Source organism: Canis lupus, chromosome 2 (genome assembly GCF_003254725.2).
Source record: "Canis lupus dingo isolate Sandy chromosome 2, ASM325472v2, whole genome shotgun sequence".
Taxonomy (NCBI): domain Eukaryota; kingdom Metazoa; phylum Chordata; class Mammalia; order Carnivora; family Canidae; genus Canis; species Canis lupus.
In genome coordinates this window covers 13,206,312-13,220,237 of record NC_064244.1, presented here as the reverse complement: position 1 = coordinate 13,220,237, position 13,926 = coordinate 13,206,312, and the positions used below count along the sequence as shown (strand labels likewise).

The following is a 13,926-nucleotide window of genomic DNA, read 5'->3' as shown; positions in this document are numbered from 1 at the left end:
AATCAGTACCCATTTCCACTGTTGTGAAAATACCCTGAAAAGTTTTGATATGACTCAGTCCCTTGCCTTCTTTCATCAAGGACATCTCCACAAGGAGGTTTCTCAATGTTGAATGTGTTGAATGTTTAAGTTTTTTGACCATGGAAAGTACAGAAGTTGTACAAAAATAAACAAATATTTAGCTATGAGTTAACTATAAGTTCCAAATTGCTCCTCATGTAAGGTCATCCTGGAAGCCTCTTCTTTCAGTGGACCCTGACCTGGGACAAATCACTCAAAAGTCTTGTGTCTGATCTTACTCCAGGCAATCAAAAACTACTATGAAGTAAGATGCAATACAACAAAAGATTCTTCTATAACTCAAATGGTGAGGTATTGATAAGGTCTTTATTTATTCTTGGCATTATTTTATGGTTAATTTTTAAGTAAAAACAATGCAACAAAACCATACAGATAATAAAACATCAGTGGTTGTCAGGGGCTGGGAGAGGTAGTAAACAGAAGATTTTTTTTTTTTTTTAAAGATTTTATTTATTTATTCATAGAGACAGAGAGAGAGGCAGAGACACAGGTAGAGGGAGAAGCAGGCATCATACAGAGAGCCTGACGTGGGACTCGATCCCGGGTCTCCAGGATCACACTCTGGGCTGCAGGCGGCGCTAAACCGCTGCACCACCAGGGCTGCCCACAGAAGATTTTTAGGGCAGTGAAAATCTTTGTATATTATAATGGTAGACTTATCAGTGTATTTTTGTCCCACAGAATATACAGCCCACAGAATACACAACACCAAGAATGAACCACAAGGTAGACTTGAACTTTGGATAATTATGATGTGTCAATGTAGGTTCATCCTTAGTAAAAAAATACACCATTCTGGTAAGTGGTGTTGATAATGGGGGAGATTGTGCATGTGCAGGAACTGGGGATATATGAGAAATCTCTGTACCTTCCTCTCAATTTTATTGTAAACCTATAACTCTTCGAAAAAAATTAAGTCTTAAAAAAAAGAAAGCCCACAATGTGAGAATATCTTCATAATCCTTTGCATGAGTCTTGTGACCAAAATATAAAAGTTATCTTTCATTAACACTGTTATGTTGCAAACAAGCATTTTTAAGAACAATTCTATAGCTATATGTAAATTTTCATACAACTTCTCATTTAGAAAGTATTAAAAAATGGTTAAAAATATGAAATAGTTTTTTTCTGCTGAGCTGGGCAAAAGAGAAAGTACTTGTGTAAAATACATGCTAAAATACATGTAAAATACATAAATACAAAGGCTTATTTGAAGATCTCACAAGGCATTTCTACCAAGAAAATTCTGGGGCTATACTTCTTAGCTAAATTAACCGAAAGAATTATTACTTCCTTTATCCTTACTACTTACCCCGAACCCTGCCAAGTTTGCATCATAGCAACCTACATCATTCCTTAAGATCTAAACATTTGAGAAGTTCTCAGACATATAATGGAGTTCTTATGCTACTTACTGGCTCAAGATAGGTCACAAAGGTGTTCTTAAAAATCAAGTACTGGCTACGTATCTTATTCTACTAGTATCAAGCCTCATAATTTCATAAAATAATTAGAGGCCAGATAACATTCACAAAGGAAGAAACCACAATTATACTTTACTAGACAGTGTTTCCCAATCTTCAAGTTAGTAACACCTTAGTGGTTTTTTCTACATCTATGTATCTTTATACTAATACTTTTCTTTAAATTGACTTACTTTGGCAAAAAGACAAATTTCTTTAAGAATTAAAGTCTACTTAACACGACATGTCTGCTAACCAGTCATTTTCTATATCAAAATTTAATACCAATTAAAATTTAAACGTTTGCTCAGATATCATTTAAAATTATCTCAATACTAATAGTTACAAGCACATGACCACTCTGAAACCCATTGCCTTAAGATAGACTCAGCCCTGATGTACTTATCTGAAAAGAGGTATCCAGTGAGACCCCAGAAGATCTTCTCAGGACATGTTGCTAATGACTGGCACAATTACAACACATATTTACATATGAGAATAAGCTGGAATACTGAGTTGCTTTTTTCTCTTAAAAAAAAAAAGATTAAATGTATGACCAACCTCATGTAGAAAATTCAGTATATGCAGATAACTAGATATAAGATGGCTTTACTGGCAGTGAAGGAGATTCTTATTTCTAGGAATGATGAAAAACTGAATTCAAGTTAAACCAAGAGAATTTTTAAATAGGAATTATCAGTATTACATAGCAAAGATCATATGCATCTTAGAAAAATTTAGCCAAAGGATTCTCGATGAATTTCAGAAAAAACATTTTGTTTTTTAAAAGCTATATTAAATTTTAAAATAAATCTGAAGCCTTTTTAAGATATTTTGTCTATTTTAAAATAGAAATTCAGTGTTAAGGTTTATTACCTTTGGCAATTCCCATTCCGAACGAGATCCATCTGCACTGTAGTAATATTGTCTACCTTGATCATCAACATGCTTGAGCCACTATAAAAAAAAAAAATTTAAAAAAAAGGTGTAAAACAACACAAACACACAAAAAAAAGTATTATTTTTAAAATTTAAGTAAAAGTGAGTTTAAGTTTACCAGACCTACTAGATATTTTCTTATGAATTTTATTTGCTCAAGAACACAATAAGAAAAGTTTACAAACTTTTAAGAATGGTAAGAATAAACTCGATATTGAATGTGAATTTATTTTTTCTTTCTTCCAGTGTCATGCTAGTTCCAATGCCAAGTGCCACTTAACACAAGGAATATGTAACAAAGACACACAGTATAGATATACACTAGACACAGGGCTACACTCACTCTGAAAACAGGGTTGAGAAATGAACACAAATTTTGTTTAATCTTCAAATATAAGACTAGTGAACAATTTAAGCCAAACTTCATGCAAATCCTTAGGAATTACCTCCTGCAGCCCACACATTTCTTAGTATCATTTCAATAACACTAATAATAAGGATTCATATAATACAGGGAGTTTGAGGGGCAAAAAACTAAGTACTGCTGATATAAACATATGATCTTTGTGAAATAAATGAAAACCAATGTTTCCTTATGTTCTAGTGTGAAATAATTAAAGCAAGTACAATTACCCAGTTCTCTTCTCTGCTGATATCAGACATTAATACATGAAACTACAATATGCATTCCCAAACTAGTTTATTAAACATAAAGTACTAGATTCATGGTTTTTTGTTTTACATAACATAGTTATAAAGGAAAAAATATTATAGAAAGTGAGGTGGTATATCAGAGTGATACATGCTGAGAAAACTATTCCCAAAAAACCATTCCTCAAGAAAAATATAAAATATAAAAAACAGAAGACACTCAATAGGGCTACTCTTAAAAAAGTTAGTCTTAAATGGTTTTGATACCACAAAAATCACCATAATTATAAGCAGTTTAAAACCATGAATCAGTAGTTATAATGAGTTTTCATGTGGTCAACTGTCATGATTTCAGAATTGCAATAAAGAATATTTTCATGAGTTTTTTAAATATTACTGAAACTTCAGGACACAACTATTATGAAAAAATCCTGCCAAAAAAACTAGATGAGTAAAAAAGAATGTACCTTTTCATTAGTATAGTCACTGGTATATAAGGTATGCCCACGTTCATCCAACTCTTCTGACCAACCCCTTGGAGGAGAACCACACTGACTATCTGACTGGTTGTAACAAATGCTGTGGTAGTTTTCTTCTGATGAAAGAAGCTATAAATAGTCAGAAACATAAGGATTTTTCTTCTTTGAAAAAAAAATATATTTATATATATGTAGCAGTTGCAAACCTAAGCAATTAACTGTATTTGGCTATAAGTACTAAAGTATCTTGACTATATGTGAGTATTTAATTTTTCAAGACAAACTGTTAGTCTTTAGATGGTACACTGTAAGTGGTAAGATAAAATTAATAATAGTTATTTTATCACAATGATGCAAACCTGGAAAAATTCATCAAAATAAAACTGAAAACATTGTTTTCAGATTGAGAGATAAAATGCTACCTTCTATTATTTAATGCTGCTTTTGAACTGAAATCAGGTTAAAAACTGACAGGAGTGTGTATGGATATATACATTCAGGTGTAAGCGAAACGGAATGAGGGCACTTTGTTAGACTGAAAATTCTCATGCCTTGACAACAGTGCTCAATAAAATACCTTGAATTATGTTTTATTTTAATGTGTGGAACTGGGAGGGGAGAGACATTAGTCTTGTAATATTGTACTTTATGTTCTAATTTACTGACAAGATTTCCTCAATTGAATGTTTATCAAAGATGGTTGGACACTAAACTTCAAAACAAGAAAAAAAATACTGAAAAAATTCAGACATGAGAAGTGGAAAAATTCAATATGGAAATAGCTTATGTATGCTTTACTTTTAAAAGTATGACAAAATCCAGACATACAAGAGAAACAATAAGATGGCCAAAACTTAATTTCTGCTTTTTTAAACAAGAGGCTCCATAATGTGAGTGAGTAGCAATTTGCTTACTATGCTCAAACTTTGTTCATTCAACAAATATTTATGAGATTAACTCTCATGTAAATGACCCTTCTGGGATCATTTTTTAGGTAAAATACCTTCCGCAATTAAATTTGACTCAGACTATAATCTTCTACCATCGTAATTTGGTCTAAAACACTACACTGTGTAGATTCTCAAAGTTGTAAAAGTAACTGAAAGACATAAACATACTAATAGCAACATGTTCATAAAAATTGACATAGACAACTTTACAGAAGCCTTGCATAAAGTGAGTTATATATGTTTTGCAACAGTAATACTGTTAGAAAATGGAATACCTATTTCAAAAATCAGGACTTATTTTTAAATTGAGACCACTTAAAATATACGTTTAGGTAGGCAAAGTATAATAAAATCTTTTAGAAGCAGAGAAAAGAAAGAAATTTATAGGATGGAATATTATTCAGTCATAAAAAAAGAATGAAATTTTACCTTTGTAGCATCTGGACCATCTGTAGCAATGGACCTTAAGGCCATTATGCTAAGTGAAATAAGTGAGACAGAGAAAGACAAATACTGTATGATCTCACTTATGTGGAATCCTCAAAACAAAACAGAACAAGCTCATAGATGCAGAGAACATATTGGTAGTTGCCAGAGGTAGAGGCGGCAGCATGTTAAACGGGTGAAGGGGGCCAAAAGGCACAAACTTCCAGTTATAAAGTAACTAAGTCATGGATACATAATGTACTACATGGAAACCACAAGTTGTAATACTGTATTGCATATGTGAAAGTTGCTGAGAGAGCGGATATTAAAACTTCTCACAAGACAAAAAATTCTATAAAAGTGATGATGGATGCCAACTAGACTTATTGTGGTGCTCACTTTGCAATATACACATATACTGAATCATTAGGTTGTACACCTAAAACTAACATAATGTTCTATGTCAATTACATCTGAATAATAGTAAAATTAATTTAGGAAACAAAGTCACTAAATCAATATTTTCATAAACTTTCTGGCTGATGAAATGCTCCCATAATTTCCCAATTTTGTGAAATAAGATGTTGCTTTCTTGCATGAAAAGAAACATTCAGTATCCCCACATATTTTACTACTTTATAAAACAAGGAGTACCTTGAAAATCTTAATATTTGCTGCTAGAAAAGAGCTACTTAGTGGCACTTAAATAAAATCAATACAACTCTGCTATATTCCTTAACTCCAATCAGCAGGGTACTTGGCTCAGTAACTTTGGGGTATATAGTTTGCAGCAAATATAGCCTTGTAGAAAGATTTTTCATTTACAGGAGAATGACAGGTAGGTACTGAAAGGATTACCTAGACTACAACAATTTAAAATATTACATAATTTTTTTAAGAATCATCAAGAAGTGAATCCAGAAGGAGAAGTACAATATAAAGACCAGCTTTCTCTTTGAAGGCATCTGCCAAGCCCCAAATTAGAACATTAATTTTCAAGGCCATGAAGTATTGGGGAACAGGAATCAAGACTTTCAAAAGTAAAGAGTCTAACAGGATTTCCCCCTGACAATAAAGACCTGATACCCCCAAAGAATTATACCCTCAGATTATCAGTGAGCCAGAAACAAATCTTGTCCCTTTATTCCACACAAGGGAAAATCACAGGAATCTCCCTAGATAAATGGGGGAAAATGGGAGAATCTCAAACCACAAACCAGGCTTCATGCATCCCAAATTACTCTTACCTAGGTGGCCTATAAAAACTAAAGCTGAAAATTCAGTTTCAAATGTTCATAGCTTCCTGGCAGAAATAAAAAATAAAAAATAAAAAATAAATAAAAAAGCCATCCTCTCTGATGGAATAAGCTTTCAACCCCACATTAAAGACTTCCTATATATATGACTTTCCAAGCACTATATATAATCTCATATTAAAACACACATACGTAGACAAGATGTGAAACAAAACACCATGAGTAAGAGTCAGTAGACAAGCAGCATAATCCGACTCTTAAAGACCTCATGTACTAGAATTACAAAAAATAAAATATGAAATAAGACTAACGAAAGATAGGACAAATAAATTAAATACACGATCCTTCACTGGATCTTTCACTGCAGTTAAAAAAACTATCAAGGTTGTTATTTGACAAGTGAGAAACTGAATATTAACTGTGTATTAAATAACACATGAATATTAAACTTCTTGGGTATGATAAATAATCTTTCACCAAGAACAACAACAACATCAATTTTGCTGGAAAGTCCTTATACTTAGAGAAAATATTATGTTGTCTTATCCAGATGGTCCAGAAAAAAATTATTAGAGGGCAGAAGACAGAAGGAGGAAGAGAGAAATAAAGCAAACGTGGCAAAACATTAAAACAAATCTAGATAAAGGCTATCTAGCATGTGGATGTTCACTATACTATTTTTTCTTTTAGGTTTAAAACTTTTCAAAATAATAACATGGAGAAACTCCCCCCACAAATAAGTAAAAACTAAAATGTTTTTAAAATTTAAGGACTGGCTGAATATCAAATAAAGATGAAAAACAGTGAACAGGAATTACACCAAAAATTACTAAGAATGAAGCACAAAGAGACACAGAGATAAAATTCACAAGAGAAATCAAGAGACATGACCAGTGGAAGTAGATTACTCATCTAATCAAAGTTCCAGAATGAAAGGAAAGAGAAAGTAGGACAGAGGCTATATATAGATGGCTAAAAATTTTCTAGAACTAATCAAAGATAGGACTCCTCAAGTTCAAGAATCCCAAAAAAACCTTGGCAGGAAATAAAGACACTTTCACCTAATCACATTATGGGAAAATTACACATATGAGATCTTAAAAGCTGCCAGCTAGAAGAGACCAGCTGCTCTTCAAGGAAAAAATCAAACTGACAGCTGGATTTCCAACATCAACAACAGAAGCCTGAAAATAGGAGAATAAAATCTTCAGCGAACCAGGAAAAAACAAACAAGTAAACAGTTAACTAAGAACTGTTTATCAAGGGAGGGGCTGGGTGGCTCAGTCAGTTAAGCGTCTGCCTTCAGCTCAGGTCATGATCCCAGAGTCCTGGGATTGAGCTGAGCCGGGCTCCCTGCTCAGCAAGGAATCTGCTTCTCCCTCTCCCTCTGCTGCTGTCCCTGTCTGTACTCTCTATATCAAATAAAAGAATTTTAAAAATCTTTTTTACAAAGAACTGTATATCAAGTAAAGATATCCTTTAAAAATGAGGAAAAATAAAATTTCCAGACAAAAACTAAGATTCTATCACTAACAAATCCTCATTAAGAACATATTTATAAGTTCATGCTTAGGACAGTAATTATCCAAGACAAAAGTTATCCAAGGTAATCTAATCTGCATAAAGGAACATTAGAAAAGAAAGTGCTAAAGATGAGGATGAATTTAGAGTCAACAGTACAACAGTAAGGAGCCTAAAAACAAAAATAAAGGACAACAATAGCAAACAGCACATACAGTTCTCACATGGCTTTAAAGAGCAAGAAGATACTAACTTTAGACTTTGCTAAGTATGCACGTTGACATTTCTAAGGCAGGATTTGCAACAGCACTATTGACATTAGGGCCAGATGATTCTCTGTTGAGGGAGCTATCTTGTGTATCACAAGATGTTTAATAACCCACTTCTACCCACTAGATGCCAGTAGCCCTCAAGTTTTAACAACAAAAAAAATGTCCCCAGACATTATCTAATGTCCCCCAGGAGGCAAAACTGTATCCAGTTGAGAACCACTCTTTTAGGGTAACCATTAAATAAAGCTCTGAATCAGATGGAAGAGTGAATGCTTATTCCCCCTCTCAAACCCCACTAAAAGTACTGAAATATGCTTTTAAAGACTTATCACTGCCAAGAACAGGATGAACAAAAGAAGAGACAGCAGTCATGAAACTCTGGAAGCTGAGAAGCAGATGAACAAAAGATTAAATTATCTGCAAAGAACACAGATTCTAAAACAGTGGGGGTAGAGGGTGGAGTTGGAGAGGAAAGTGAAATCCAACCACTTGACAGAGCAGAATCTTCAAATGGCTCAGGAACTGACAGTATTAGGTCCTCCTGGACCTAGGGCTCAAGGCACGGATATTGCAATGAGGAATACAATTGCCAGAATCCCTTTCCTTCAGGCCTGCTTCCAAGATGTGCACCCTTCCCTCTTCTTAGAAGGAATTAATGGAATTAATGACTTCTCATGAGGGATAAACAGTTAAGATTCTGATTTGGAAGACAAGAGGCACAACTTGGACATGGGTACCAACCAACCAGAAAATGGGGAAACTAAAGAACTCTATGTCAAACTAAATGCTGACTGCCAAGACCCTGGAGGCCCTTACTTTTCCGGCAGATTTTAAGACTTCTGTGGAGACTGACTAGTCTAAAAGTAAAGACTTCATGGTCTGGGATGCCTGGATGACTCAGTGGTTTATTAGTGTCTGCCTTCAGCCCAGGGCGTGATCCTGGAGTCGCGGGATCGAGTCCCACATTGCGCTCCCAGCATGGAGCCTGCTTCTCCCTCTGCCTGTGTGTCTGCCTCTCTCTCTGTCTCTCATGAAAAGTAAATCAAATCTTAAAAAAAAATAAAAAAAAAAAAAAGACCTAACAGTTCTGACCCTGGAGACTCAGCAAGCAGCTGATCCATATTGCCATAGAGTGAAGTTCAAAATGTCTTACGATTATGAAAAAAAAATTATTCCCAACCTAGAATTTCTATACTCAGGAAAGCTATCAATTAAATATAAGAGCAGAAAAAATATATGAGCAGAATACAAACATTTTCACCTACAAAGTCTCAATATTACCTCCTATGTGCAATCTTTCTCAAGTAATTTTGGAAAATGTGTTCTAGCCACCTTGGAAATACCTATGTTTTAAACAAGCTGTACAGAAAGACTTATTTACAAATCACTCTCATCTATTTATTAAAATAGAAAGCTAAAAAGCACGTTTATAGTTGCTGTGTGTACTTTAAATTCCTTTAAATTATTCTATAAATCCTTTCCATAATTCTTCCAAATTATTAGGTTTTACTTTATTATTCATACACAAAACAATGTAATTTGAAATCTTTCTAGATCTACGATTCAAATAATTTTCCCAACATTTTTCTTGTTATAGTAATGCATGAACAAATTTCTCACTATTGTCGATCCCATTCTTGAACACTAAAAGTACAAGCTACCACCAAACCAAAGCTATAAATAACCAACTGAAAAATAGGACAAGAAGAGGAGTTATTAACTACAAAAAGCTTTTAGATTCTGCTAAATACAAGATGTGCTAGCTGATTTTTCCAGGTCCTACCTAACTGGAGTTCTGTTTTTATTATACATGCTTTCCATAAGTGCACAATGTCCTATGCAGGGATAGGGGCCTCGTCTATCAAAAAGCAGGATTTAACTCCATTCTACCAATCCCATCCAAACCTCGCCTGCATGTCTGAATAGTCCCAAGGAATCTCTCCAGACCTCTGACATGACTGTTTCTCAAAATATATCTGGCCAAGTTCAGTGCATCACTTTCCAAAAGGTGTAGGGGAAGGGTAGGGAACAGGTAGTATGAACACTTGGGTAGAGAAAATAATGATTTTATGGTGAACAGTTGTACTTTATGTGATGACTCATTTATAGCAAAGGAATTATACTTATTTCTTTACACTTAAGTAAAAAGTGATCTACTCTGACAAAAACTGAAAAGTAACTTGGGTAGCTGTACCAAACCAACAGAGAAATGTGTCTGTTTTAACAAGTTAATAACTTTGTATTTATGTATATGGCTGTCACATCATATATTTTCTTTCCTTTTTCTAAAAAATGTCCCTGATTCAGCAATAACAATAACTGAGTTAGTATATCTTCTATAATGTGAGGAAAGCCACTGGCACTAAGCAACTTTAAATGAGTTAGTCCAGGAACTAGTAAATACATTATGAGGTTAACTACTAGTCAGACATTAGAAAATAACTAGCATTAATATAATGAAACTGGGAAAGAACATTTAGTATCTTGGAGATTTCAAGTACTCTACCATTTCAATACCAAGAAACAAATCTATTTACTTCTTTTGTTTTGAATAATGAAAAGAGAGTAAGTCTGGTAAGTCACTGGTTGATTCCTTAACTACTCATACCTCTTGGTCTCCTGGACTTTGGAAATCTCCTTTGCTTATATTTGTATCCCGAGTCCAACGAGGTGGTTTCCAAGTTCTTTCCTGGGTACCTCTGTTATAGTAATAACAACGCCCTGAACTATCTTTATGAGTTTCCCATTCTCCATTAATCTGAATTGCTGGGCTCCCAGGAAGTGGGGGTAGAGCAGACTGGGATATTTTCAGTTCTTGTAGATTAGCGTAGACAGGAGAATCTGGACGTCCTTGATTTGGAGGTGTTGTTGCCTGTAAAAAATGTGAAATATTCATGCTTAAACTGACATAACATTTACAAATAAAAATTAAACGAAACATGAGACATAGAAAATACATACAAACTTATTTTAAAACATACAGGTGTACATATTCTCTATTAAAAAAACCAATTTCACAGTATTAAAATTCATGATTTGAAGAAAACATAAAAGCTTCAAACAGAATCCAAAGTGTATTTAATAACTTTCCATCACCTAAAAGAACAGTCCACTAGAAGTCAGGAACTGTGGGTTCCAGTTCAAGATGTGGACTAACAAGGTGTATGACATTGGATTCAATCACCTCATCTCCCCAAAATAGAATTTTTAAATCTCTGTAAATGAGGGAATCAGATTAAACCAGATAGGTCTCCTTTGTCTCTAAAAGTCTAGGATTTTAGGCAATTTTTTAAAATACAAAAAGTCTTATATATAAGTAACTCAATATTATTCAGACGACTATCAAAAGAAAGATTCTTTGTTCTAAGCTCAAGTATTAAGTCAGGAATATGTAAGTGAAAGATAAAGGAGATATAATACTTCAGCCAAGAATTTACTACATTCTACTCCCTCTTAGCTAGAATTTCTCAGTAGCCATAAACAAATCATTTAATCTCTTCCTAGGTTCCTTATTTGTGAATTTCCTAAACGTGAAAAATAAGAATTAACTCTAACTGATTTAAATTCTTAATCTCAACCTACAGCTTTACTTTTTATTTTTAAATGTCTCACTAGATGTCAGTCAAGAGTAGAATTTTCTTCATAAACTTTGCATATAAGAACACTGTAAACTGTATTAAGTTAGAGTTCTAGGGGCTGATGAAAAAAGCACATATCTGAGAAGACCTTTTTATACCGTGTATTCATTCATATTTGTGTCTATATCTTTCCTTTTACGACAGGGTTTCTCAACCTTGGCATCAGTAACACTTTGGGTCAAATTAATTGTTTACAGTGGAGGGCTATTTTGTGTGTTTTAAAGTATTTACTAGCATCTCTGGCCTCCGCCCACTAGATGATAGTGGTATTTCCACTATGTCAACTAAAAAGTCTCCAGACATTGACAAATGTCCTCTGGAGACAAAACGGACCCTAGCTGAGAACCACTGCTTTACTATATAAATCCTAGAGTTATATTCAGATGTTAATTACTTCTATAACATACCCAAGAGTTTTATGAATTTTTAAAAATACTGTATTTAAAAAGGGAAATGTGGATGGATACCCTCAATTTAATTAATTTTATTAAAATTAAAGTACTTTAACTTCTAAAATATTTGCTTATAAAATAATTATAATGAATATAAATCACAGAATAGGATTTAAAAGAGAACAGAGTAAAAATAACCCCAAACATGAATACATATGTAAAATGATTACACTGGGTCTTTTTAGTATATCTGCTGCCGAAGCGAGCACGACTGGGTCTTTTTTACACATGGTAATTACCCAACTACTGTATTCAATGATACAAATTGACTGTTTCCTTGAAATGTTAGCTTTGAATTTAGACTACCATCAAGCAGCATCTTTATATGAAGAAAATCTATCCACGAAGACAGAATTTCCATGTAGTATTTCTCTTCCAGACTAATTCCATATCCTGGTGAATTAGCCAAAGTAACAACGTTTCTGTGACTACAATGAACTCTACTATTATAACAAACAATTCTATGTAGCAAATCATTCTCCAGAACCTTATCTAGAGAATATTTATTCAACAAGTGTTAAAAGAAATTCTTACTTTGCTCCTGATGCTTTTCTAGGCTTGGGGAAATAAAGATACCAAGAAACAGTCATTTTGTAAAAGATATTTTGGAAAATTATATAAAATCTTTAAGAAACAACTAATTCCTAATAAACAGTTCAAATTCAAAGTTTTTCTAATCTGAAAAATAGATATACTTCAACACAATTTATGAGGCTACCGTAATTCTAAAACAAAACCAGAGAAGAATTAAATGAATAAAAATTAAAAACCAATCTCACATATAAATATAAATAAAAATATACTAAGTAAAACATTAGCAATCAAATCCAGCACCGCATTAAGTAAATCAGGAAAAAAGTGGAAATATTAAGAAAGTCTGTCTTGGGCATTCCGAGTGGCTCAGCAGTTTGGCGCCGCCTTCAGTCCAGGGCGTGATCCTGGAGACCCTGGATCAAGTCCCACATTGGGCTCCCTGTAGGGAGCCTACTTCTCCCTCTGCCTGTGTCTCTGCCTCTGTCTCTCTCATGAGTAAATAAATAAAATCTTTAAAAAAAAAAAATGTCTGTCTTTAGGAACTTTTTTTTTTCCATTAACAGATTCACATAATCATCTCCACAGATAAAAGCATTTGATAAATTTCAATATGGATTCAGGATAAAATTCTTACCAAGTAAGAATAGGTGTGATGTCTCCCTAATTTGGCTTTTCTTTTTAAAAGATTTTATTTATTTGAAAGAGACAGAGAGACATAGAGCATGAATGGAGAGGGACAGGGGGCTGAGCAGGCAGCCTTGATGCTGGGCTCCATCCCAGGACCCCAAGATCATGACCTGAGCCTAAGGCAAACACTTAACCAACTGTGAGCCACGCAAGTGCCCCTAATTTGACTTTTGGAAATTATTATTTAAAATAAATATCACACACACACATACACACACACAAATAAAATAAATATCACAGCAAGACACTGATAAGAAGTACTTTCATTAAAAGAGTAAAACTAGGATGCCAAGTGTCACTGCTTCTATTCAACACTGCACTGGAGGTACTAAGCAATGTCCTAAGATATAAAAATGAATTTAACTCAAATACCTAAGAGAGAAAAAAGAACCCTGATATGTCAGTGGCTTTAAATAAATATCTGAAAACCCAAGTCCATAAAAACTAAGAAATGTTGTCAAGATAAAGATCATCCAGTTTCCCATACATAAGCAATGACAAACTGGAAAATGTAACAATAAAAAAAACCTCACTCACAATAGGAAAGGAATACAAATTAGCTTAAAAGAAACGTACA

The 13,926-nt window shown here is 33.7% G+C and overlaps 1 protein-coding gene across 9 annotated transcripts in view; it reads right to left on the bottom strand.

Annotated features, from left to right (window-relative positions):
* Positions 1-13,926, bottom strand: part of ARHGAP12 (Rho GTPase activating protein 12) — a 147,761-nt gene that overhangs the window by 67,213 nt on the left and 66,622 nt on the right. For 5 of the 9 annotated variants that reach the window (XM_049097142.1, XM_049097128.1, XM_049097134.1 and 2 more), the window contains 3 exons: positions 10,647-10,910; positions 3,602-3,742; positions 2,421-2,501 (listed from right to left, as the gene is read on the bottom strand). In XM_049097142.1, coding sequence (XP_048953099.1) covers positions 2,421-2,501; positions 3,602-3,742; positions 10,647-10,910 — 486 coding nt within the window. The remainder of the gene's footprint in view (positions 1-2,420; positions 2,502-3,601; positions 3,743-10,646; positions 10,911-13,926) is intronic. The other 4 variants (XM_035712971.2, XM_049097145.1, XM_049097146.1 and 1 more) reach the window with 1 other exon arrangement.